Genomic DNA, 25,099 nt, shown 5'->3' with positions numbered 1-25,099 from the left:
TAAAAACCTGACCATCTCAGCTTTGAATATACTTAATGACCCAGCCATGATAGCCTTCCGTGATAAACAATTCCAGAGACTCCCCAGCCTCAGAGGTTTCTCTTCATCTACCTTGAATGAGATGCCTCACTCTGATACTCTGCCCTCTGATCCTAAATGGTCCGATAGGGAATATGACCTTTTCACTTCTACATGGTCAGATCATGCACATTGCTGTGCATCTGTCTGCCAGATCAGGTAAGAATAACAGATTTACTTCCCTAAAGCACTTTAGTGAATTAGATGGGCTTCTATGACAGTAAACAGCATGGTCACTATTAAAGCAGCTTTTTGTCAAGTCCCCTAAGAGTATATGTTTCAATAAAGACACATCTCTTTCTTCTAAATTCCAATGAGTACAAGCCCAAACTACTTAAGAACACTGCATAAGGAATCCCCTCCCTATCCAGATCAACCTAGTGACCTTCCCTGGACTGCCTCCAATGCTTTTCCTTAGACATCTGGACCAAAACTTCAGTATTCTAGGTGTGGTCTAAGCAGAGCTTTGTATAGGTTTAGCAAGGCTTCACTACTTTCATACTCCATCTCCTTTGACATAAAGGCCAACATTCCATTGGCCTTAAATAAAAAAAAAAATTGAGGACATTGTAAGTCAGGAACAAAAACAAAAGTTGCTGGAAAAGCTCAGTGGGTCGGGCAGCGTCCGTGAAGAAAACAAAAAATCAGAGATAACGTTTTGGATCCAGCGACCCTTCCTCAGAACCGGCTGAGCTTTTCCAGCAATTTGTTTTTGTTCCACTGGCCTTCTCTATAATCCACTGAATCTGGATGCTGGCTTTTTGTTATTTTGAAAGACTTCTGGATTCCTCTGTGCTGTAGTTTTTTGCAATCTTTTTCTATTTAAAAGATATTCAGCTCCTCTATCCTTCCAGTCAAAGTGCATAACTTCACCTTTCCCCACATTATATTCCATCTACCACGTTTTTGCCAGCTCATTTCACCTGGCTATATCCCTCTGCAGACTTTGCGAGATACTCACCACGTGCCTTCCTGCCTATTTTTATGATATATCCAAATGTGGCAAAATTACATTCACTTTCCTCTTCCAAGTCAGTAATGTATGTTGTAAATAATCGGGCCCCCTGCACTAATCCCTGTGGAGTTACAGGTTGCCACCGTAAAAATGTGCTCCATATCCCAACTCTTGTGTTGTATTAGTTAGCCGATCTGCCATCAATGTGAAAATACCATCAACACCATGGACTGTTATCCTATTAAGTAATGCACGTGGTACTGTATCGTATGCATGTTATATTACATTTGGATTTCCATCTACTAGGTCCCTGTCATTTATAATGATAATATCCTCAATGAATTCTAAAACATTTGTCAGAGATAATTTCATCTTCATGAAGCCATGCTGACTTGCTTACATTCTATATTTCTCAATGCTCTACTATTACATCCTTTATAATAGATGCTAACATTTTACTAATAACCTATTATGCTAAGTGGTCTGTATCTACCTGTCTTTTGAATAAGGGTGCAAAATGATAATAACCAGGTAATCTGTTTTTAATTAATAACTGATTGAAGAACAAATGGGGATGTGGGGATAAGCAAGAGCTGTTTCCATTGTTTAAAACCAGCTGAAAGGCCAAGTTGTGAAAATGGACATGATCAAGATCTGTCTGAAGAAAACACACCCATCACAGAAAAGATGTGATTAGCAATTATAAAATCATCACCACAGCACCAAAAGATTTACTGAAATAGCAGTGATTTTGTTCACAAGATAGTTATGGAAGTAGAAAACCAAAGTCCTCAGAATGAAATATCCAACTCGTTCCTACAAGATTCCAGCATTTTCGTCTGCATTATCACATCCATGAAACTATTCAGCAATAATGTGTCTTCATACGGTGGGGGGGGAAAAAAACCCAGGATGTTTGACAAACTGAGCACATTTGTCTTGGAGATAATGGGAACTGCAGATGCTGGAGATTCCAAGATAATAAAATGTGAGGCTGGATGAACACAGCAGGCCAAGCAGCATCTCAGGAGCACAAAAGCTGACGTTTCGGGCCTAGACCCTTCATCAGAGAGGGGGATGGGGGGAGGGAACTGGAATAAATAGGGAGAGAGGGGGAGGCGGACCGAAGATGGAGAGCAAAGAAGATAGGTGGAGAGGGTGTAGGTGGGGAGGTAGGGAGGGGATAGGTCAGTCCAGGGAAGACGGACAGGTCAAGGAGGTGGGATGAGGTTAGTAGGTAGCTGGGGGTGCGGCTGGGGGTGGGAGGAAGGGATGGGTGAGAGGAAGAACCGGTTAGGGAGGCAGAGACAGGTTGGACTGGTTTTGGGATGCAGTGGGTGGGGGGGAAGAGCTGGGCTGGTTGTGTGGTGCAGTGGGGGGAGGGGATGAACTGGGCTGGTTTAGGGATGCAGTGGGGGAAGGGGAGATTTTGAAACTGGTGAAGTCCACATTGATACCATATGGCTGCAGGGTTCCCAGGCGGAATATGAGTTGCTGTTCCTGCAACCTTCGGGTGGCATCATTGTGGCAGTGCAGGAGGCCCATGATGGACATGTCATCAAGAGAATGGGAGGGGGAGTGGAAATGGTTTGCGACTGGGAGGGCAGTCGCAAACCATTTCCACTCCCCCTCCCATTCTCTTGATGACATGTCCATCATGGGCCTCCTGCACTGCCACAATGATGCCACCCGAAGGTTGCAGGAACAGCAACTCATATTCCGCCTGGGAACCCTGCAGCCATATGGTATCAATGTGGACTTCACCAGTTTCAAAATCTCCCCTTCCCCCACTGCATCCCTAAACCAGCCCAGTTCATCCCCTCCCCCCACTGCACCACACAACGAGCCCAGCTCTTCCCCCCCACCCACTGCATCCCAAAACCAGTCCAACCTGTCTCTGCCTCCCTAACCGGTTCTTCCTCTCACCCATCCCTTCCTCCCACCCCCAGCCGCACCCCCAGCTACCTACTAACCTCATCCCACCTCCTTGACCTGTCCGTCTTCCCTGGACTGACCTATCCCCTCCCTACCTCCCCACCTACACCCTCTCCACCTATCTTCTTTGCTCTCCATCTTCGGTCCGCCTCCCCCTCTCTCCCTATTTATTCCAGTTCCCTCCCCCCATCCCCCTCTCTGATGAAGGGTCTAGGCCCGAAACGTCAGCTTTTGTGCTCCTGAGATGCTGCTTGGCCTGCTGTGTTCATCCAGCCTCACATTTTATTACATTTGTCTTGGAGAACAGCTTATACCTCTCAGAGACTGAAGACATTCTTTCAATAGTTATCTCTTGATTTAAACCCAGTTTTAGTGGTAAATAAGCAGCATGTTTGCAAACTCTCACACCAGATTCATCTGAGGTCAAGTCATTGTAAGGAAGAGTCTGATGTAAACAATAAATCCAAAAATAAGCAAAATATAATGTGGACATACTTAAATGTTCATGAAAGTATCAGGCTTGCATGTTACAAAATAAGCCAGGCCAGAAATCAAATGACTATCTGCAAACAAATCCAGTATCGAACTACTCAGGCAAATAAAATACACACATAATGATCTAATGATCTCCAGTAGATACCAGATTTTTAAAAGGAGGAGAAGAAAATCTTGGCTAGCTGATTCAGAATCAGGATTGGTAAATGATTTATCTGTGGCTAATAATGTTGACTAATACAACAGTCAATAAATTAAGATCAGACAAGGCAGAATTATATTGTTGCTAAAAAGTAGCACATTATAATTAAATAATAATGTGACTGTGGTTCAAGTTGTTTGATAATGCTCCTGTGAAAGGCCTTGGGGAAGTTGTACTTTGTGAAAGACAAATTGTTGTTGTTTTCACTGTGTGCTACATCCACTTGGTCTGCACATGAGAAGCAGGTCTCAGATTTCTGAAACAACATTCTCCTCTTGGAGTTTAATAAGCATTTTTTTCATAAAAAGGCACAGCTTCAGAAACTGAATTTAACTGGAAAATAATTACAAGATATGCAACTATCAAATCAACCTCTCCATGTTTTATTGCAGATACTTGCATGACTTATGCAATTAAAGGGACTACAGTGAACAAATAGTCTAGAGGAGGCTATCATTTCTGAACTTTACCCCTTCAAAATACATGTCACTTATGTAAAATTAATACCCAGCTGTGAAAAAGCATATTTTTCTTATAACCTTAACCCTTTCTATACTACCACCAAGTCCAAGCAGCGTAATTTTAAAATAAAATTATGGCTAACACAAAGAATAAAATGGCAGCATTATTACATTTTAAAACGTCAGCCAAGTAGTGTATGTTTATATGCAGCACACAGAATACTTAGGTATTCAATACACACTTCATAACTTTTCATATACTTAATTGATAGAATTATCTGGGGATTTACTTAATATTTGCAACAGGCAAACTATTCTGCAAAGGTAGCATAGTATATGGGATTGGGTTTCATAAATAAAACGGTATTGAGAACAAAGGCAGAGAAATTATGTCAAACCTTTATAAAAGTCAGGATAGCTACAATGAGTATTGCATCCAGTCTAGTTGGAAGGATGTAAAGGTCCTTGAGAAGGTAAAGAGGAGATTTATCAGAATGCAGAATGAGGGAATTTAATAGTTGTACAGAATTATGACAGGTTGACAAAGAACTGTTCCCCATGACTGATTTGATACAACTTTTCAAAAGCATGATTGGGTTGGGGGTGGAATAGATAGAGAAACTTTTTGCACTCTAAAAGAAAGAAAAAAAAGAGGGTACTGACTCAAAATCATGTGCAAACAAAGCAAACACAGCCAGTAATTAACACATGGAATGCCGTTCTTGTAAATGTCGTAGAGGCAGGTTGAAGATAAGGCATTCAACAGAGCATCTGGTAGAAGCAGTGTGTAGGGATATGGTGAAGAGGCAGGAGATTTACATGCCAGCACTATTACCTACAGAGTACAGGTGCAGGCACAGTGGGCTTAACAGCCTCCTTCCACACTAACAATTCTGTGGTGGTCTAAGTCTTTAGGGAAAACAGATTTAAGGTTACAGCAGGATGTGAGGAGGAAATGTATTTACAATGTAAATGATCTGGAACTTGCTGCCTACATGTTGGTGGTCTAGTACTCACAATAGCCAGTTACAGGATTATAAATGGACACATAGTCATGAATTAGAAGTTTTGTGCATAATACAGTTATTGAAAGTGTCAAATTTACTTCTCCTCAACAGAAACAACAACACAACACAAAACTGAAAAATGCTGTAGATGCCAGAAATCTGAAAACAAAACAGAAAGGTCTGGAAAAACTCAGCAGATCTGGCAGCATCCGCAGACAGAAACAGAGTTAATATTTTGATTATGGATCACAGAGGCTGCCAGGCTTGAATTACTCGAGGACTTGTGTGTGTGTTTTCATTACAATTTAAGCAGCATATCTGACGCACATTTCCTGCGAATAATGACATATTTACAAAGAAATGAAGGCAAGTCATTTCAAAAGGCCCTCAGCAACTTAAAATTCCTGAAATGACACAATTTTGATTTATACGTTTGCGTAAGGACCAGAATGTCTATAACCCATGGATGACCTTACCAATTATACGTTTAAAAAGGAGAAAGAAAGTAAGTCAGGATTCTGACCTTCAAATTTAAAAGCAATGACCTCACCCAGACTTTATGGTTTTATAGAGACGAAGGTTTATCCTAAATGCTCCTTATGAAACATTGCCTGTTTATTTCTGAGCAACATGGGGCACCCACTAACACATAGGCCAAAGTCTTGCATCTTGCTCTCCCGTCTGTTGAACCTCAGCTATCACTTAACGTTTCTGAAAATTTCAAAGTTCTTGTTGTTTCTAAATGAGTTAAATTGCACGCTGAACAAATTGCATTTCACAACGGACCACAACAAATGGCATACCAGAAAAAGTAAAACTGAAAACTAAGAATGAACCACCATTCAACACAGACACAAAAGAATCAAAACCAACAGAGCAAACAGATAGCAAGATTCACCAAGTGAGTAACAACAAGTTACTGGATAACTGAAATTTGTTTTGAAAAATCTTTATCATCTGGCTTAATTATGATGATAGAAAATACAAAATTGCTTACTAATGGAACTTTTTTTAAAAAGTATATTAGAACATCTAACTTTTATTCTAAACAGGGTCGACCCTTGCAGTCAACCAAACTGGTCTGTCTTCTGTTCTCGCCAGATCTGCACTCTGACTCCTGTGTTCTACTCCTAAACCTGTCACCATATTCCCAGATCATTAGCACATTATGTTCTTGTGCCTCAGTCTCCACACCAATCTATACACCTATCCTGGTCTATGCTGCCTCATCTTTTGTGCACTCCTTCTTGGCTGCGCTCTCGCATTGAACCCAGCTCCGTACTTTACACAATTGTATGAATTAGGAGTAGGATATTTTGCCCCTCTAGTTTCTCCATCATGGCCCTGATTATATCTCAACTCTACATTTTCATCTATCCCAAATACCACAACTCCCTTGCTAGACAGGCAGCTATCGACCACTGCCATATAAAAAAAAACGAAGGAACCACCCTCTGCTACACTCTGGTAATGGGAGTTCCAGGCTCTCAACACTCTGAGGGAGCCAACCATTCCTCAGTTTTACCTTAGTCTTCAATGGGACACCCGTTATTTTTAACCTATCTTCTAGTTCCAGATTCTTCTTTTAAAGGGAAACATCTCATCAAGTCTCCTTAGGACTTTACATCTCAAAGATCATATCTCATTCTCAAATTCCAATGGATATAGGCCCAGCCTATCTGACCTTTTCTCAAGAGGTAACAGATTCATCCCAGGAATGAATCAAGTGAACTTTCTCTGAACTGACTCTAACCCATTTACATTCTTCCTCAATTAAGGACAGCAAACAATATACAGCACTCAAGATGCAGCTCCTCCAATGCTCTTTACAACTGAAGGGAAAAAACCCCTACTTTTATTATCCATTCCCCTTGTAACAAAATGACAATTTTCCACTTTCTTCCTGCGCACCAACATTTTGCAATACATGTAACGGAACACCCAGGCTTAACCAGAGGGTCACCATGCCTCAGTTGAGGGGGAGGTTGGGAAAGGGAGTTCTTCGTGGTATTCTCAGTTGGTATGGGAATTGAATCCACGCTGTGACATCACACTGCATCACAAACCAGCCATCCAGCCAACCAATCTAACGGAGATTGGAGTAAATCCCACGGGGAGCATCCAGTTGAGGAAAGTAGTATTATGCTTCAAATATACACAGAGGTCAACCTAGATGACCAAGCGTGGAGCTGGATGAACACAGCAGGCCAAGCAGCATCTTAGGAGCACAAAAGCTGACGTTTCGGGCCCAGACCCTTCTGTTTATTTGGGGAGATAATGTAAGGAGTTTGGAAAGTGCACTTTCAAACCTTGCATCCTTGAAGCACTCAATGAGTTTAAATATCATGGTGCTATTTTACCTCACGAACATCAGGCAAATTCAGAAGCATTTAGGAGATTCTACTTTGAAACACGTACAGCATATTCTCCAGCAGTGACCACTGCAGCATCAGTGGAGACAGGAATCTTGGTTCACGGCACCTCCCCCTTACCCACCAATACTCTCTCAGCTTAGACGTCGATCGAGCCAATCGTCATTAGGACTTAGAGTCATACAGGACAGAAATAGACCCTTCCGTTCAACTTGTCCACGCTGACCAGACATCACAAACCTGAACCAGTCCCACTTCTCACAACTCGGCCCATATCCCTCCAAACCCGTCCTATTCATATTCCCATCCAGATGCCTTTTAAATGTTGTAATTGCACCAGCCTCCACTACCTCCTCTGGCTGCTCATTCCATACACACACCATCCTCTGTGTGAAAACAGTTACCCCCCAGGTCCTTTTTAAATCTTTCCTCCCTCATATTAAACTTATGCCCTTTGGATTCTCCCACCAGAGGAAAATGACCATGGCTATTCACCCTTGCTCCTCATGAATTTATAAACATCAACAAACCTCCGACGCTCTGGACGAAAAGTCCCACCCTATTCAGCTTCTTCCCACAACTCAAAACCTTCCAGTCCTGGCCCCAGCCTTGTCAATCTTTTCTGCACCCTCTCAAGTTTAACAACATCCTTCCTATAAGATGGTGGCCAGAAATGTGGTCTCACTAATGTCCTGTACAGCCATAATATGACTTCCCAATTTCTATACTCAATGTTCTGACTAATGACGAAAAGCACACCGCTCTTTTTTCACCAGCCTGCCTCCCTCCAACTCCTCTTTCAAGGAACCGTGTGCCTGCACCCGCACCCCAAAGTCTCTGTTCAGCAACACTTCCGAGGGCTCTACCATTAATTGCATCACTTTTTAATAAAAACATTCACCCCCAGTGCAGATGCAAGGGCGAGCTTTAAAGCCACATTCTATGAAGAAAAGCATCAATTTATTGCCAGGAGTCCCTGACCCACAATGAACCCATTCACTTTATCAGCGAACTTGTCCTTTGCTGCTTTTGCAATTTTGTGCAGTAACAATAATGATCATTAGGTCATGAAGACACGCAGGACACAATATAAATCAACTCAAGCTAACCTCTGGAACAACTTATTATGATAGCAGTACCTCAATAAATTAGTCAGGAAACAGGCTTTAAATCTTTTCTTCAAAAAAGTGGTACAAAATATTTTCAGATAGTTTAAGCTCCCACACCAGAGTGAGAGCTAGAAATGCATTAAGAGCGACTCAGGAGTCATTCTACGTCTGAATATCTTGTCCATTTCATGCACCCTCTGGGAAACAAGTATTTAAAAATAAACAGTTTAAACCCAAAAGGCTAAGAAAGTACTGTCAGACCTTCACATACTCCAAGACAGGCTGGGAATACAATCTGCAGAAGCCTATTTTGTGTATGTTTATTTCCTTTTAATGATGTAATGGAAAGATGATGATCTGGTAAAGATTGGTTAAAAACAAAATTAGGTATCGTGTTTGAGATCCTCCTTCAGGGAGCAAGGATTTCATCATTTCAAACCTGGCCTAAAATAGACAAATGTGAACAGATGGCTTTATAATTAGAAGTCATCATACCAAATCTCAAAATTATGGACACTTTTAAAGAAACTGAGTTTTTTTCTCCTATACAAAATATCAATAACAGGAAACACAACTTACAGTACAGTCACTGGCCAAAAGCAGCTTCTTGTGAGAAACTGCAAAATGGCTCCTACACTCAAGAGTTTATGAGAATTAGAAGTTAGAGAGTCACGGAGTATTACAACATGGAAAAAAGGCCCTTCGGCCCACTGTGTCCATGCCCATCAAACCCTCTATCTATACTAATCCAACTTCTAAGCATTTGGTCCTGACATGGGGAACCTGTGGATTTGGTGTATCTGGATTTCCAGAAGGCATTTGACAAGGTGCCACACCAAAGGCTGCAACATAAGATAAAGTTGCACAGTATTACAGGTAACGTATTGGCATGGATAGAGGATTGGTTGACTAGTAGAAAGCAAAGAGTAGGGGTAAATGGGTGTTTTTCTGGTTGGCGGTCAGTGGCTAGTGGTGTGCCTCAGGGATCAGTGTTGGGACCACAACTGTGTACAATTTATATAGATGATTGGGAGTTGGGAACTAAGTGTGGCGTGTCAAAATTTGCAGACGACACTAAGCTGAGTCGTACAGCAAAGTGTTCAGAAGACAATGAAAGTCTGCGGAGGGAGATAGATAGTCTAAGTGAGTGGACAAAAGTCTGGCAGATGGAGAACAATGTTGATTAGTGTGAGGTCATCCATTTTGGTAGGAGTAACAGCAAAATGGACTCTGTTTTAAATGGTAAAAAAATTGCAGCACGCTGCTGTGCAGAGGGACTTGTGCATGAATCACTGAAAGTAGGATTGCAGGTACAGCAGGTAATTAAAAAGGCAAATGGAATTTTGTCTGCCATTGCTAGAGGGATGAAGTTTAAAACAGGGAGACTATGCTGCAGTTGTACAGGGTCCTGGTGAGGCCACACCTGGAGTACTGTGTGCAGTTTTGGTCTCCTTACTTGAGACGAGACATACTAGCACTGGAGGGAGTGCAGAGGAGATTCACTTGGTTGATCCCAGAGTTGAGAGGATTGGATTATGACGAGAGACTGAGTAGACTGGGATTATACTCATTGGAATTCAGAAGAATGAGGGGGGATCTTATAGAAACATTTAAGATTACGAAGGGAATAGATAAGGCGGAGGCAGGGAGGTTGTTTCCAGTAGCAGGTGAAACTAGGACTAGAGGGCATCGCCTCAAAATAAAAGGGAAGCAGATGCAGGACTGAGGTCAGGAGGAACTTCTTCACCCAAAGGGTTGTGAATCTGTGGAATTCCCTGCCCAGTGAAGCGGTTGAAGCTACTTCGCTGAATGTTTTTAAGGCAAGGCTGGATAAATTTTTAAACAGTAAACAGTAAAGGAATTAAGGGTTATGATGAGTGGGAGGGAAAGTGGAGCTGAGTCTCAGAAGGGTCAACCACGATCTTACTAAATGGCGGGGCAGGCTCGAGGGGCCAGATGGCCTACTCCTGCTCCTAGTTCTTACGGCTAAGGTGTTTCACATGCTCATTTGCCTCAGAAGAGTTACCTTGTTGAAGCATACAAAAATGAGAAAGGTTATTCCCCCTCAATCTGGGCATCTAGATCACAGAGCTACAGTCTCACAGGAAATAGATGATCACACAGGAATAAGGTAAGATGAAACCTCTTTACTCAGAAGGCTGTGAATCTCTGGAATTCTCCACACAGAGTTGTGAATATTCCACCACAATATTTACCTGAAGAAGAGGAGAGGTACTGGTGTTGTCCAAGTTGTTAGTTTTTCAGATATGTTATTTATAAGCAAACTATCTGACAGATTTTAGTGAAATTTGGTATACAGAGAAGGAATAGCCTAAAGGAAAAACTGACTTGCTTTGGTGAAGATGAGAATTCTTTTACAGGATCTGTTGTTAGCAATAGAAGGCAGAGTGAACAGATCATTTCTTAGAATATAGTCATTTGCTTTATTTAGAATTTTGTTGATTTGAGTGTTTTTAGTGGTTGCAAGAGCAATCTGTCACAACAGGAGGTGCTTCTGGCTACGGAGGAAATGAATTGAAGGTTCACCAGATCAGAACCTGATCTTCAGGAAGCCTAAGGTCTGTCCAGCAATGGTTCTGGTCTGCATCTTTCCTCAATGGTAGTCTGAGGATTTCTTAGAGGCTCTTCAGGCAGGTGTGGGAAGTGCCCTTTGGCACCATCATTTAACAGGGCAAGGACCTTTGAAAGAGCTGGCACCTCTGAGGCATCCACGATGTACAAGTCATGGCACCTCCCTGGAAATGGGTTGCAGACCTGCAAAATCGAGCTGCACTGGTCACAGATGACGTGAACTTAAGGGAGTGGAGCCCTCTTCTGCTCAAGAAGACTGATGGCTCAAAATCGGGTAAAATGACTGCTCTGCGGAGTTAACCCTGATTGCACACAGAGGCAGTGATGGCCGAAAGTCCTAATGCCTGACTCCCAAAGGTGGTCAAGGTGAATAGATTGGCTGATCAGGAGACAGCATCAGTGATAATTTGGATATACTTTTGAGTTGAGGATTGAGAGATGCCACGGCATCTCCGGGAGCTGCCCTGAAACAATTACTGACAAAGTAATTAAGCTACCCCCCTTTCAGGATAATGGGATGGCATTGCCACACAGCCCTTGTGACTGTAAATTCTCCTCCTGCAGCTGGCATGGGTGTGGCACGGTGGCAGTCACCTTTTGCACTGGCCGTAAGTCATTTGCTGGTAACCGCACCTGATACCTGCTGTTGTCTCTACCATCTCTGCAGTCCCTCCTTTACAACAGCTGGGCCACAAGAATAACTGCTGGATTGAACTCTGCTATGCTCCCTCAACTCCCAGATCTGTTAGAGTAGTAAGGGAAGGTGCACAGTGTAACAAGGGAGGCTTCATTCCTGACATCATTCCCCCAAAATCTCAAGGCATGGCCTCACAGAAAGAAGCGTCACATTTTGACTAAGACCCCAACAGCACGCACTTCACTCAATTCGGACTTGCCGTGTTTGTCATGGCGACAGCTCCTTGACCCCAAGCTTTAAGGAGTTTCAAGCTATTTGCTACACAGGATTTCCTTCAGGCCAGATAATATCTCTTCTTAATCCTGGCCTCACATCAGGTGGCCCAAAGAAGTGCCCATGGAATAGTTGCCAGGAGCCCGCAGCCTTCCCCCTACGCCCAAGCCCACTCCCACTTCCACCCTAAGCCCAGCAGTGTCGATGACAGAGAAACAATTTACATTTCAGATCAGTTACCTTTTGTCACTACTGGGTTTGACCAATAATCGATTTATCTGTTCACTGTTATTTCTAGTAACCGATTAAACACCGTCCCAGTTTACTTCTCAAAAAATGTCACAAAAAAAAACTGCCAATATTTAAAATTTTATTCTAGTCTAGTCGCTGTCTCAACCCAAAATTAGCACACTAACATGCAGAGCTCACTGACACACATTAAACACAAGCCATACTGTTTCCTGGCTGTCATTTTCAGTCCTGAATACTGATAATACAGATATTAATGTTATGTTTAAAATAGCAACACGGTGTATCATAGGTGATGCAAATTACGGAATTGACTGTATCCCTGAAATTCCTTAGTGTTTGCCCTAGGTGAATAGGAGTTGATGGAGAGTTGAGTAAAGGAAGGTTATATAATACTCTAACAAGTAAGCTGGAGTTCTAACTTTATTTATTTGTTTAAAGCTGAAATGTGGTGTAAATCTATGTGTGACTGTGATCTGCATGGGGTAATAGGACTAGTCAGGAACATCAGCGTGGAAATTGCTCACTGCAGGAAACAGACAATAAAGTCAGGACTTCACTACTTGAAATCTCCAGAGAAAACAACATGGTTTCAGCAAACCAATGGCTAGAGGTTGGAGCAACATAGTCCAAACACAGCGTTCTTCATTTGTGAAGAAACTGTGCGTTTAGGAACACGGTATCAACAATTTGGAAATATACCTAGCAGTAAAAGAAAGGTTACAGAATGTGTCAAGGCTGTACAACTTTTTCTCCTGGCTACTTCATGATTTTTTTGTAAAATAATAATCAGTGTTTCTCACTTCAGTTCAATGAGAAAAAACAATATGCGCACATAAAAGAAGCAAAGCTCTGAAAAAATCCCATTTCACCAAGGATACAATGTAGAGAGCACTGAAATCTTAATCTACTAAATAAGGTGGTGCAGTCTGAAGGAGGATGACTTCATTCTATGGATAATAAAGAACAACATAACTAGCTCCGAAGGGAGAACGTCACGATATTTCAGCCAAGGTTTGGACACATACGAACAAGTGAATGAGGAGCAGAATAAGGCCATTCAAACCCTTTGAGCTGGCGCCACCATTCAACAAGACCATAGCTGATCTGAATATGGCCTCAATTCCAAAATCCCACCTAACCCTGATAACATGGACTCCCTTGTTAGTCAAGAATCTACCTTCCTCTTCAATAAAAACATTGAATAACTCCAGAGTTATTCCCAGAATATGTAGAATTGCATTTGGTGTAAATGAATGCAGCTGAGGCTAACATTTTAAGTCTTTGTTTCTTTTGTAACAAATTGGTATTATACCACATCCCATGTTCTGTGTAAAATGAAAGGATTTCTACAACAGTTTCCCAGAAAAAAGGCTTCCCACTCTCAAAAGAAAAATCTCACCTCAGACTTAAATGGGAGGCCTTTCTTTTTCTACATTTATGATCTGAATTCAGACTGAATGTATCACCAAAAGTGGGCTGTTACCAATGTAAAAGTTCACCAGATAAGGTTTCATTGCAACTCCAATGAAATCCAACAAGCCTTTCTTTTTGAAATAAAAGGCAAAACGCTTCAGCTACTGGAAGTCTGTCGCAAAAGGACAAGAAGTTAGAAGTACTGCATGGATCCGTTGGAATCTGTGGGGAATACGGAGATGGTATGACGCGGTTAGCAATTGAATCTTCTCAGCGCAGCTTTGTAGAGGGATACGGAAGAGATGACATCACCATGTCTAACAGCCCAGCATAATGCCACAGTAAATACATATGGAGTCTGATGTTAGGTATGGCTGAGATAGCAGCTATGTTTGAAATTTCTAGAATTTGAAAAAAGATGTTCCAAAACATTTGTCTCTTTCAACAACTATTTTTAACAGCTCAGGTATGGAAAGGACAGTGAGACTGGCAGTACTCCAGTAAAACTAACAAAAATTTCTGGACCATCTCCAACACATCCCTCACCTTCCTGGACCTCTCTGTCTCCATCTCAGGCGACCACCTAGAAACAGATGTCCATTTCAAGCCCACCAACTCCCGCAGATAGCTAGAATACACCTCCTCCCACCCACTTTCCTGCAAAAAGTCCATCCCCTATTCCCAATTCCTTCGCCTCTGCCGCATCTGCTCCCAGGAAGAGGCATTCCACTCCTGCACATCCCAGATGTCCTTGTTCTTCAAGGACCACAACTTTCCCCCCGGTAGTGGTTGAGAACACCCTCGACTGAGTCTCCCGCATTTCCCACAACTCATCCCTCACACACCGCCCCTGCAATAACAGCCAAAAGAGAATCCTCTAGTCCTCACATACCACCCCACCAACCTCTGGATTCAACGCATCATCCTCCAACACTGCCCCCCCCCCCCCCATCTAAAATCCGACCCCACCACTAAAGACATATTTCCAACTCCACCCTTGTCTGCCTTTTGGAAAGAACACTCTCTCCTGGACTCCCTTGTCCGCTTCACACTCCCCTCCCACCCCACCACACCCGGCACTTTCCCCTGCAACCGCAGGAAGTGCTACACTAGCCCCCACACCTCCTCCCCTCACCCCCATCCCAGGCCCCAAGATGACTTTCCATATCAAGCAGATGTTCACCGTCACATCTACCAATGTGGTATACTGCATCTGCTGTAACCATTGTGGCCTCCTCTACATTGGGGAAACCAAGTGGAGGCTTGGGGACCGCTTTGCAGAACACCTACGCTCGGTTCGCAATAAACAACTGCACCTCCCAGTCACAAACCATGTTAACTCCCCCCTCCCATTCTTTAGATGACATGTCCATCTTGGGCCTCTTGCAGTGCCATAATGATGCCACACGAAAAGTGCAGGAACAGCAACTCGTATTCCGCTTGGGAACCCTGTAGCCTAATGGTATCAATGTGGACTTCACCAGCTTCAAAATCTCCCTTCCTCACGCCCCACTGCATCCCAAAACCAGCCCAGCTTGTCCCCGCCTCCCTAATCTTCCTCTCATCTATCCCCTCCTCCCACCTCAAGCCGCACCTCCATTTCCTACCTACGAAACTCATCTTGTCCCCTTGACCTGTTCATCCTCCCTGGACTAAGCTATCCCCTCCCCACCTATCTTCTTTTCTCTCCATCTTCGTTCCACCTCCCCCTCTCTCCCTATTTATTTCAGAACCCTCTCCCCATCCCCCTCTCTGATGAAGGGTCTAGGCCCGAAACGTCAGCTTTTGTGCTCCTGGGATGCTGCTTGGCCTGCTGTGTTCATCCAGCTTCACACTTTGTTATCTGGGATTCTCCAGCATCTGCAATTCCCATTAACTCTGATCACAAAAATTTACAGAATTCTAGTTAAATGAGGAAATGCAAGCGTTGCTAATAGTGATTCCAATCGTCACTAGAAGGTGCACTGCTTAGGTATCCAAGATCTAGCTGAGCTGTGCCTGGGGTGTGGTGTGGGGATGGACAGGGAGGGAGGAACTAACTACATTTTCTGTGCTCAGCTATAGGTCTCTTCCAACCATTGCCGCACCCCCGTCTCCAGGGTTTCAATTCCTTGCAAGAGGAGAAAACCCAAAAGGGCATCACCTTTGGTGTCCAGATGAAGTGCTTTAAAATACGTTTCTATCCTCCCACTCCACAGAGTCTTGGTAGAAGCATTGCCAGGTTTCCTCAAACTGTACATTTTTTTTTCCTATGCAGCAATGACTCAAAAATCTGAAACCTTTTAGCTTTAAGGAGCTTTCAGCTCACACCACTTAAACAGAAGTATTATTCACCCTTCAAGAAAATTGACATTTTCCCCCATAAAATCATGATTTCCACCCAGTGGCTGAAGACCCTTGCGACAGCACACGTGGGGTCTGTTTGAACTCATTACTGGAAAGAACATATCTTTTTATTTTATTGTTTTTACTTGCAAACAGAAATAGGGAAAAGGACTGTTTGAAAAGCCAAGGACTATTGAAGGACTTCTGCACACTTTGTCAAAAGCCAGTTAGTTACCTGGCAATCATTATTAGCACTGTTTACTCAGCTGTTGGCTCAAACAGTCGGGAAAGCCTAGCTACAGACTAGCTGGGGCTGTATATAAATGGAGATTCGGCTGAAAACAAAAAGTGACTTATTTGTCTGTGAAATGGTGACTACTCATTGATGACTGCCTGCCAACAATTATGTGATTGGCTCCCATGTAGCTGAACAGCTTAGTGGTGTCAACATTCATGTCAGAAGCCATCAGATCAGAACAAAGGAGGGAGATAACACTGTGAAGCTGGATGAACACAGCAGGCCAAGCAGCAGAGGAGCAGGAAAGTTTGACGTTTCGGGTCAAGACCCTTCTTTTTATTTTCTGAAGGCGGCTCTCGACCCGAAACGTCAGCTTTCCTGTTCCTCTGATGCTGCTTGGCCTGCTGTGTTCATCCAGCTTCATACCGTTTTATCTCAGATTCTCCAGCATCGGCAGTTCCTACTATCTCAGAAAAAGGAGGGAGTTGTTTTCCCTCTGCAGTAAGAAGAATGTCAAGTCTGAAGATCTCAGATTCTTCTGAGGAAAGGTCACCAGACCCAAAATGGTAATTCTGATTTTTCCTTCACAGTTGCTGCCAGACCTGTTGAGCGTTTCCAGGCACTTCTGTTTATGTTCGATTTACAGCATCTGCAGTTCTTTCATCTTTTTGTCCCCCTAAAGCTGGCCAGTTTATTTCTGTCCATTGGAAAGCGGTGGCTTTTAAGAGAGACTTTAAAGGTGTGAACCAGTCGCCCAATAAATAAGTGAAAGCACCCGGAGAAAGAAGATCAAGAATCAGCACCTTGATCAGGGAAAGGATAATCTCAGCAAATCCTGTGAACAACCATTGACCCTGCTCTCCAGACTTTCCCTGAACCCATTTTTTTTGTTTGTTCGTACATGCACATAGACAGGGAGTTTACAAGTGTTAGAATGTTAACTAAGAGTAATAGGTCAACAGTTCATTGTTATTTATCATAGTTAAAGTGTATTTATTAGAATAGTAATTATTCAGTATAGGAAGGTCTGTGTTTTCGGTCAGCTTGGGTCTTAAAAAACCAAACACGTATCAACATATATCAAAGGCAATTAATCCTCTAATAGCCTCATAAAACTGCAAAACAAATGTGAATTCAGCTCTTCCTTAGAGAATTAGTACTGGATCCTTTGAAAACAGCCAGGAGAAAGGCAGACAGTTCATTCCTTTATAAAATCTTCAACTTTTGTGTTAACCCCAAGAATAGCAGGACTTGATTTCTAGCATGATACGCAGTGATATGCAACAGTGCTAACTTCACACGGTTAGAGTTAGAAAGCAGACACTTACTACCAGAGTACAGAGTACACTGATTGACAGGCAATCTAGGGTACGTTAGGAAAAAAAGCAGTCAATTCCTCATCCCATCTCCAATGCCAGTGAGCCAAACTCTATCCTACCCACACTAACAGTTAGGCACCCATTCAAAAAAAAAGATGACTTTGCAAAGGTGGACTTCCTCTTCTTGCCTCAGGAGGGCAGATTCAGCTCTTAATGTTCAAGTCATGAGAAGAAGCTGTCAGACTTGTTATCTCTATTGAAGAAAAGTGGTGAATGTGATAGGACGAGGGATGGCAAAAATACAATTTGTTTCATTCAAGGCATTCGAGGGATTACAGATAAAATAGACTGGCTTTAAACGAACAAGTTGTGAATGAAGAGAATACAAGCAACTTTTCTTCTACATCACAGAAAAAGATATATATGATAGCTTCTCTAAAGAATATCTTGGTTGAATAAATCAAAGATCAACTGGATAAATATCTGTCTGGGGTTGGGATTGGAAGTTATGAAGCAAAAAAAGTGAAATTGCTGGTAAGGTTCAGCAGGTCTAGCAGCATCTACGGTGAGAAATCAGAGTTAACACTTCTGGTCCAGGGACCCTTCCTCAGAACCTGAAATGTTAACTGATTTCTCTCCACAGATGCTGCCAGACCAGCTGAGCCTTTCCAGCAATTTCTGTTTTTGTCTCTGATTTCCAGTGTGTGTAGTTCTTTTGGTTTTTGTTTGAAAGTTATTAAGATAAGTGTAGACTTAGAAGGTTAAGTCCTGAAGCCGTTTTACAATTTGAAGACATTCTTATCAATTTATTACTATTACACTCATTGTACTTCTTAAGTAGTACAGAGATCTCGACTGGAAAACTTTTGTGAAGAACAGGTCAGGGCTATTGCAAAAGTACAGTGTTATTGATCCTGTGATTGTCCAAATTTATATTCTTTTTGATGTATCAGAATAATCAAGTATAACAACAACATCTGAATTTAATTTAATTGATGCAACTTGGATTTCCCCTGAACATCTTAGCAGCAAAATCCTTATGTATATACATCAACACTTACAGAACACATTCCATCACTAGCTATTTAATGGTTTCATGTCAGTTTGTATTCTACAATAGAAATTGAGGCAGAATTGTTCTAGGAGTAATCTAGATTAAACAACTGCCACATACTCAAATGAGGAACAGGCAAAATAATTTTATACTAACAAGAGTTAAGAACTATTTGCAAGACAAGTAAAAAGAAAAACAGTGCTGGAAATGTTTAGCAGGCCAGGCAGCATCTGGAGAGAGAGAAAAACAAGTAACATTTTTGGTCTTTGACCTCTAGTGAACTGGTGAAAGATCCGAGACCATAAATATTTTTATCTTTTTCTAAACTTTATAGTTTTATGGATGGGAGTTTGCCGCTGAGCTGGAAGGTTAGTTTTCAGACGTTTCGTCACCATTCTAGGTAACATCATCAGTGAGCCTCCGACGCAGGAAATGACATGACCAACCCAAGGAAACCTAACCAGATAAATAGAAAGCGGGACATAACACCAGCGCTTCGGAGGCTAGTTTTCAGACGTTTCGTCACTATTCTAGGTAACATCATCAGTGAGCCTCCGACGCAGGAAATGACATGACCAACCCAAGGAAACCTAACCAGATAAATAGAAAGCGGGACATAACACCAGCGCTTCGGAGGCTCACTGATGATGTTACCTAGAATGGTGACGAAACGTCTGAAAACTAACCTTCCAGCTCAGCAAGCAAACTCACATCCAGAAGCTCAACTTGAGCTACAAATTTTATAGTTTTATTTTGGACTTCCAACATACAGGCCTCCAGTACATGTGAGGAAAGTTTCTTCCTGGCAGCAGTAGCAGTAGTGAGCTCAATACGGGGAAGATCAAGCCAGCGCAGGGGACAGTGAGCCCACCACTGCAGCAATTGCAGGCAGCCAGAAGTTCCCTGGCATCTACTGCAGCGTTGGGCGAGCCCAGCACACAGGACATCGAGCCCTCGTGAGGACTGTGAGGGCAAGGACTTTAACGTTGAATTTTTAACTTTATTCATTATTTTTCCATTTTGTACCCAGGTACTTTGTATCCAAGGTGGTGCCAGGAATGGCAGCATTGTACTTTTTTTTAAAAAAACTGTACTCCTGTACTCTTAACCTGAGTACACGTGACAAAATCTAATTCTAATTCTAACGCAAGGTATTTTGCTTTTATCCAATTTAATGCTAAGGGACACATGAGACAAACTGAAACATCAACTTCATGGTCAAATGCTCTCCAGTAGCTTGCTTTTTAATACAGCTGATGCAACTAGGTCCATATCTATTTTAAATGAACAGGCAACACAGAAGATCATTCAGCCCACTGTGTCCGTACTACTTAAGAAAAACTTGGAACAACTTCTCTTGGTCTTTAGGTCAGTCCAAACTAGCAGTGCTGTACTAGTCTCTATGTCTTTCAGTCAAAATAGATACATTCAGCAGGCAAGACTGGAGCTAAGCATGAGCACAACTAGGTTGAAAGGCTGGTAGCATGCAATGTTTGTTCATACAGATGAAAGCTCAGATGAAAACTGGTGCATGGGAAGAAAAAAAATCTCACTTAAGACTAAAAACACATACTAAGTTTCTAGTAAATCTGCCCCTTCTCAGGGTGCAAATTCACAGTACAGTTACTATCAACTTGTTGATGCTAAAGCAAACTGATTTCTTATTTATTTCAGAGCCAGCTTTGTTAAAAAACCATCATGTGCTTCAATTAATTAGTAAAACATAACATTTTGCATTCAATAAATGTCCTAATAGTAAAGCAACACTGTGCACCAGAACAAAAGTAAAATTGATGATGAAGACATTTCATAGTTTTCTTAGAAATAGCAATATTTTCAATGTCAACTTTACAAGCTTCAAAATCTCCCCAACACCCCAACCCCATCCCTAGAACAGTCCCCCGTCTCGTCCGCAACTCCATGACCTCTCCGTCTTTTCTCCCACCTATCCGCTCCTCCCACCTCACTGACCAACCCCCACTTCCTACTTACACTCACCTCACTTCCGCCTCCTTGACCTGTCAGTCTTCCCTCCCACCTACCTGCCCCCTCTCCTCACTGACCAACCCCCACCCCAACTCTCTACCTACACATACTTTTACTGGCTTCATCCCCATCTCCTTGATCTGTCCGTCTTCTTTCCACCTATCTGCTCCACTATCCACTTTCTATCATTGCCTCTCCCTCTATTTATTTCAGAGCCCCCTTCCCCTCTGACAGTTCTGAAGAATGGTCCAGACCCAAAAACGTCAGCTTTCCTTCTCTGACGCTGTCTGGCCTGCTGTGTTCATTCAGATCCACACCTTATTACCCAAGACTTCAGCAGTGGCAGTTCCTACTATCTCAAAACAGTTGTTTAGCCTTGAATGCTCCAGTAACAGGTCAAGGATCGCACTTCAACAAAAGTCTGTTCAATAGGTTTAGTGTCAGATCTGAGAGGTGTAACTCTACACCACTAAGTAACATTGTTTTAAACACTAAGAGTATGGAGTTTTATTTCCTTACCTTTGTTAGCAGTCTCAATGTACCATACTGTTCTGAAGACAGATTGCTCTTCACAGTTACAGAAACCAAAAGCAAGGACACCCCCAAAATTCCACTAAATAAAAAGAAGACAGGATTTACTGTTTTGGAAATCCTTTCATTTTACACAGAACATGGGATTTGGTATAATACCAATTTGTTACAAAAGAAACAAAGACTTAAAATGTAAGCCTCAGCTGCATTCATTTGCATCAAAAGCACTGCTACATATTGCGATCAGAGATATTCCTACCTACCAATCTCATCCCGCCCCCTTGACCTGTCCGTCCTCCCTGGACTGACCTATCCCCTCCCTACCTCCCCACCCATACTCTCCTCTCCACCTATCTTCTCCTCTATCCATCTTCAGTCCGTCTCCCCCCTCTTCCTACTTATTTCAGAATCCTCTCCCCATCCCCCTTTTCTGATGAAGGGTCTAGGCCCGAAACATCAGCTTTGGTGCTCCTAAGATGCTACGTGGCCTGCTGTGTTCATCCAGCCTCGCACTTTGTTATCTTGGACACCCCTACATATTCACAGGATTCTGTGAATCCCTACAGCATGGAAACAAGGCCCTTTGGCCCAAGTCCACACTGACCCTCACAGCATCCCACCCAGACCCATCCCCCTATAACCCATCTACATATCTCTGAACACTACAGGCAATTTAGCATGGCCAATCCACCTAGCCTGCACATTCCTCCTCCCCACCCACCCCCCACCCCCCCAATCCATGGAATGAGGAAGTCGCAGGCCAGACAGCATTTATTGCCCATCCCTAATTGCCCAGAGGGCAGTTAAGAGTCAACCACATTGTTTTAGGTCTGGAGTCACATTTAGTCCAGACCAGGCAAGGATGGCAGTTTCCATTAGCAAACCAGATGGATTTTCCTGACAATCGACACAGGGTACACGGTCATCATTAAATTCTTAACTCCAGATATTTATCGAATTCAAATTCTTCCATCTGCCATGGTGGGATTTAAGCCCAGGTCCGCAGAACATTATCTTGGTCTCCGGATTAACAGTCCAGTGACAATACCACGAGGCCATTGCCAGCCCAGTGTATTCATCTTTGGACTGTGGGAGGAAACCCACGCAGACACAGGGAGAATGTGCAAACTCCACACAGACAGTCGCCCGAGGGAGGAATCAAACCTGGGTCCCTGGTACTGTGAGGCAGCAGTGCTAACCACTGAGCCACCCTGCCACCAAATGAAACCATATTTCAAATCTCAAAAATATATTTTATTAATTAACATTTATTTTTATATACAGATAGATACATTGTCACAAACACAGTTCGGGGCTCTGTACAGAAGCAAATGAGGAAACACACTGGAGTTTGACTTTATCCAACAAGCAAACCCCAGACATCTTTTCCACACACAAGACCATATTTACAGACATTAGAATCATATAGAGTCATACAGATATACAGTACCGAAACAAATCCTTCGGTCCAACTCATCCATGCTGACCAGATATCCTATATAAATCTAGTCCCATTTACCAGCATTTGGGACATATTCCCCGAAGCCCTTCCTATTCAAATATCAATCCAGTTTCCTTTTAAATCTTGTAATTGTATCAGGCTCCACCACTCCCTCTGGCAGCTCATTCCATACATGCACCACCTTCTGCGTGAAAATGTTGCCCCTTTAGGTCCCTTACATAGCTCCTATGTTCACATCCAAATCAATTATATAAATGACAAAAAGCAGTGGATCCTGCGTTGATCCTTGTGGTGCATCGCTGATCACATGCCTCTAGTCGGAAAAGCGACCCTCCACCACCACACTGTCTTCAGCCTTTGAGCTGTTCTGTATCCAAACAGCTGCTTCTCCCTGTATTCCACGTGATCTAAACTTGCCAGTCTACCATGCAGAACTTTGTCGAATACCTTACTAAAGTCCACGTAGATTACATCTACCACTCTGCCCTCATCAATCCTCGTTGTTACTTCTTCAAAAAAAGTTCAGTTAAGTTAGTGAGACATGATTGCCCATGCATGAAACCATGTTGACTACCCTTAATCAGTCCTTGCCCTTACAAATGTAAATCCTGTCCGTCAGGATTCCCTGCAACAACTTGCCCACCACCAATGTCGGTCACATCCCAGTCTACAGTTCGCTGGCGTTTCCTTACCACATTTAAGTAGTGGTATCATGTCAGCCAAGCTCCAGGCTTCCAGCACCTCACCTGTGGCTATTGATAATATAAATATCTCAGTAAAGGACCCAGCAATTTCTTCCTTAACTTCCCACAGAGTTCGAGGGTACACCTGATCAGGTCCTGGGGATGAATCCACTTTTATGCATTTTAAGACGTTCAGCATCTCCTCCTTTGCTGAACATTTTTCAAGATGTCCCTTTTTATTTCCCCCCGTTCTACATCTCCCATATCCTTCTCCACAGTAAACTTGATGCAAAATACTCATTGGAGTATCTTCCCCATCTCCTGCAGTTCCACACATAGGCAGACTTGTTGATCTTTAAGGGGCCCTATTCTCTCCCTAGTCACTTGTCCATGATAGATTTGTAGAATCCCTTTGGATTCTACTTAAACCTAATTTTCCAAAACTATTTAATGTCCCCTTTTGTCCCCCAGATTTCCTTCTGAAGTATACTCCCACTGCCTTTATATTCTTCCAGGGTTTTACATGAGCCCTGCTGTCTATACCTGACACATGCTTCCTTTTTTTTCCTTGACCAAAGCTTCAACTTCTCTAGTTATCCAGCATTCGCTAAACCTACCAGCCTTGCCCTTCACCCTAACAGTAACATATTGGCTTGGGACTCATTATTTCATTTGAGAGACACTGCGAGGGTGTAATAACTGAATGGGCCCTCATTTAACTTCAGCAGAAAGACCTCAGGCAGCGGTCTTCCCCCACTGTGCCTTGGCAGGAGCTGCCCCAAGCTTTAGTGCATCCCAGGGAACAGACCCTACGGCACAGAGTCCCGCGACACAGAGCTACTTGGGATGAACCTCAACAAGAACCAGGGCAATTTTCTGCAGACTTCCCTTGCAAAGGCACATTCCAGACGATGTGTGACAGTCTCAACCTCATCCCACTGCCGCTTTGAGGGCTGTAGAAGAGACGAATGAAATAGTAGGTTCTATTCCAACTACGGGGAGAGCATTGAAGGCATTATGTAGAGTCCCACAATTAATCAGAGTATCCTGCATGATAGCAAGGAAGATGGGTCAGAATTCCTTGTCCTATTGTTATCCAGCAAGCCCAGTGTGAAAACGATGATCAAGAGAAGACGTGATTGGGGTTAATTTCCACGACTAAATAGCTACCAACATTCCCAGTTTTAAATCACACACCAAGAATAGCTACTAGGCTGAATTGAATCAAGCCCAGTAGCTGGGTCTTCAAAGATGGTGATGGAGTCTTTTTCTGAGTTTAATCTAGTAAAGCTGCAGCAAGTCATTTTCTGGCTGATAACTGAGGAGCCTTTAAGTGAGCATTACAGGCAGCCAGATTTTAAAACATCTAAAATAATCTGTGTTTGAATATAGAAGCATGAAAGAACTTTCATGTGAATAGTCCTTTTGGACAATAAATTGGAATGCTTCCCTTAGGTCAAGATTTATAGTAAATGCCTATGCCAAATAAGAAAATCCATATGGAGAAACCAGAAATAAATTGTTTGCCCGACAGGCTCCTTGTCAGGACCTCCTAAATGAATTTTGCATTTCATTTTGTTTTAGGTAGGAGGCTAAGCCCAGCAGTATAATTTTCAATGTATTTTACAAAAGCCTCTTTCACATTCATCACTCCATATTAGCCTCCCTTGGTCAAGGAAGCCTGTAGCTTTCATGGTCTCAAATTAACAAAGTACAGCAA

The 25,099-nt window shown here is 42.7% G+C and overlaps 1 protein-coding gene across 8 annotated transcripts in view; it reads right to left on the bottom strand.

The window, feature by feature from the left end:
- LOC125452058 (transmembrane protein 241-like) overlaps nt 1–25,099 on the bottom strand; it is a 141,024-nt gene that overhangs the window by 48,763 nt on the left and 67,162 nt on the right. For 7 of the 8 annotated variants that reach the window (XM_048529988.2, XM_048529986.2, XM_048529983.2 and 4 more), the window contains one exon: nt 21,223–21,316. The exons of the other annotated variant lie outside the window; for it this stretch is intronic. In XM_048529988.2, the coding sequence (XP_048385945.1) occupies nt 21,223–21,316 (94 nt within the window). The remainder of the gene's footprint in view (nt 1–21,222; nt 21,317–25,099) is intronic. 8 annotated transcript variants of the gene reach the window in all.

Source organism: Stegostoma tigrinum, chromosome 5 (assembly GCF_030684315.1).
Source record: "Stegostoma tigrinum isolate sSteTig4 chromosome 5, sSteTig4.hap1, whole genome shotgun sequence".
NCBI classification, from domain to species: Eukaryota; Metazoa; Chordata; class Chondrichthyes; order Orectolobiformes; family Stegostomatidae; genus Stegostoma; species Stegostoma tigrinum.
Note: the sequence above shows the minus strand (reverse complement) of the source record. Positions and strands in the feature narration are given on the sequence as shown.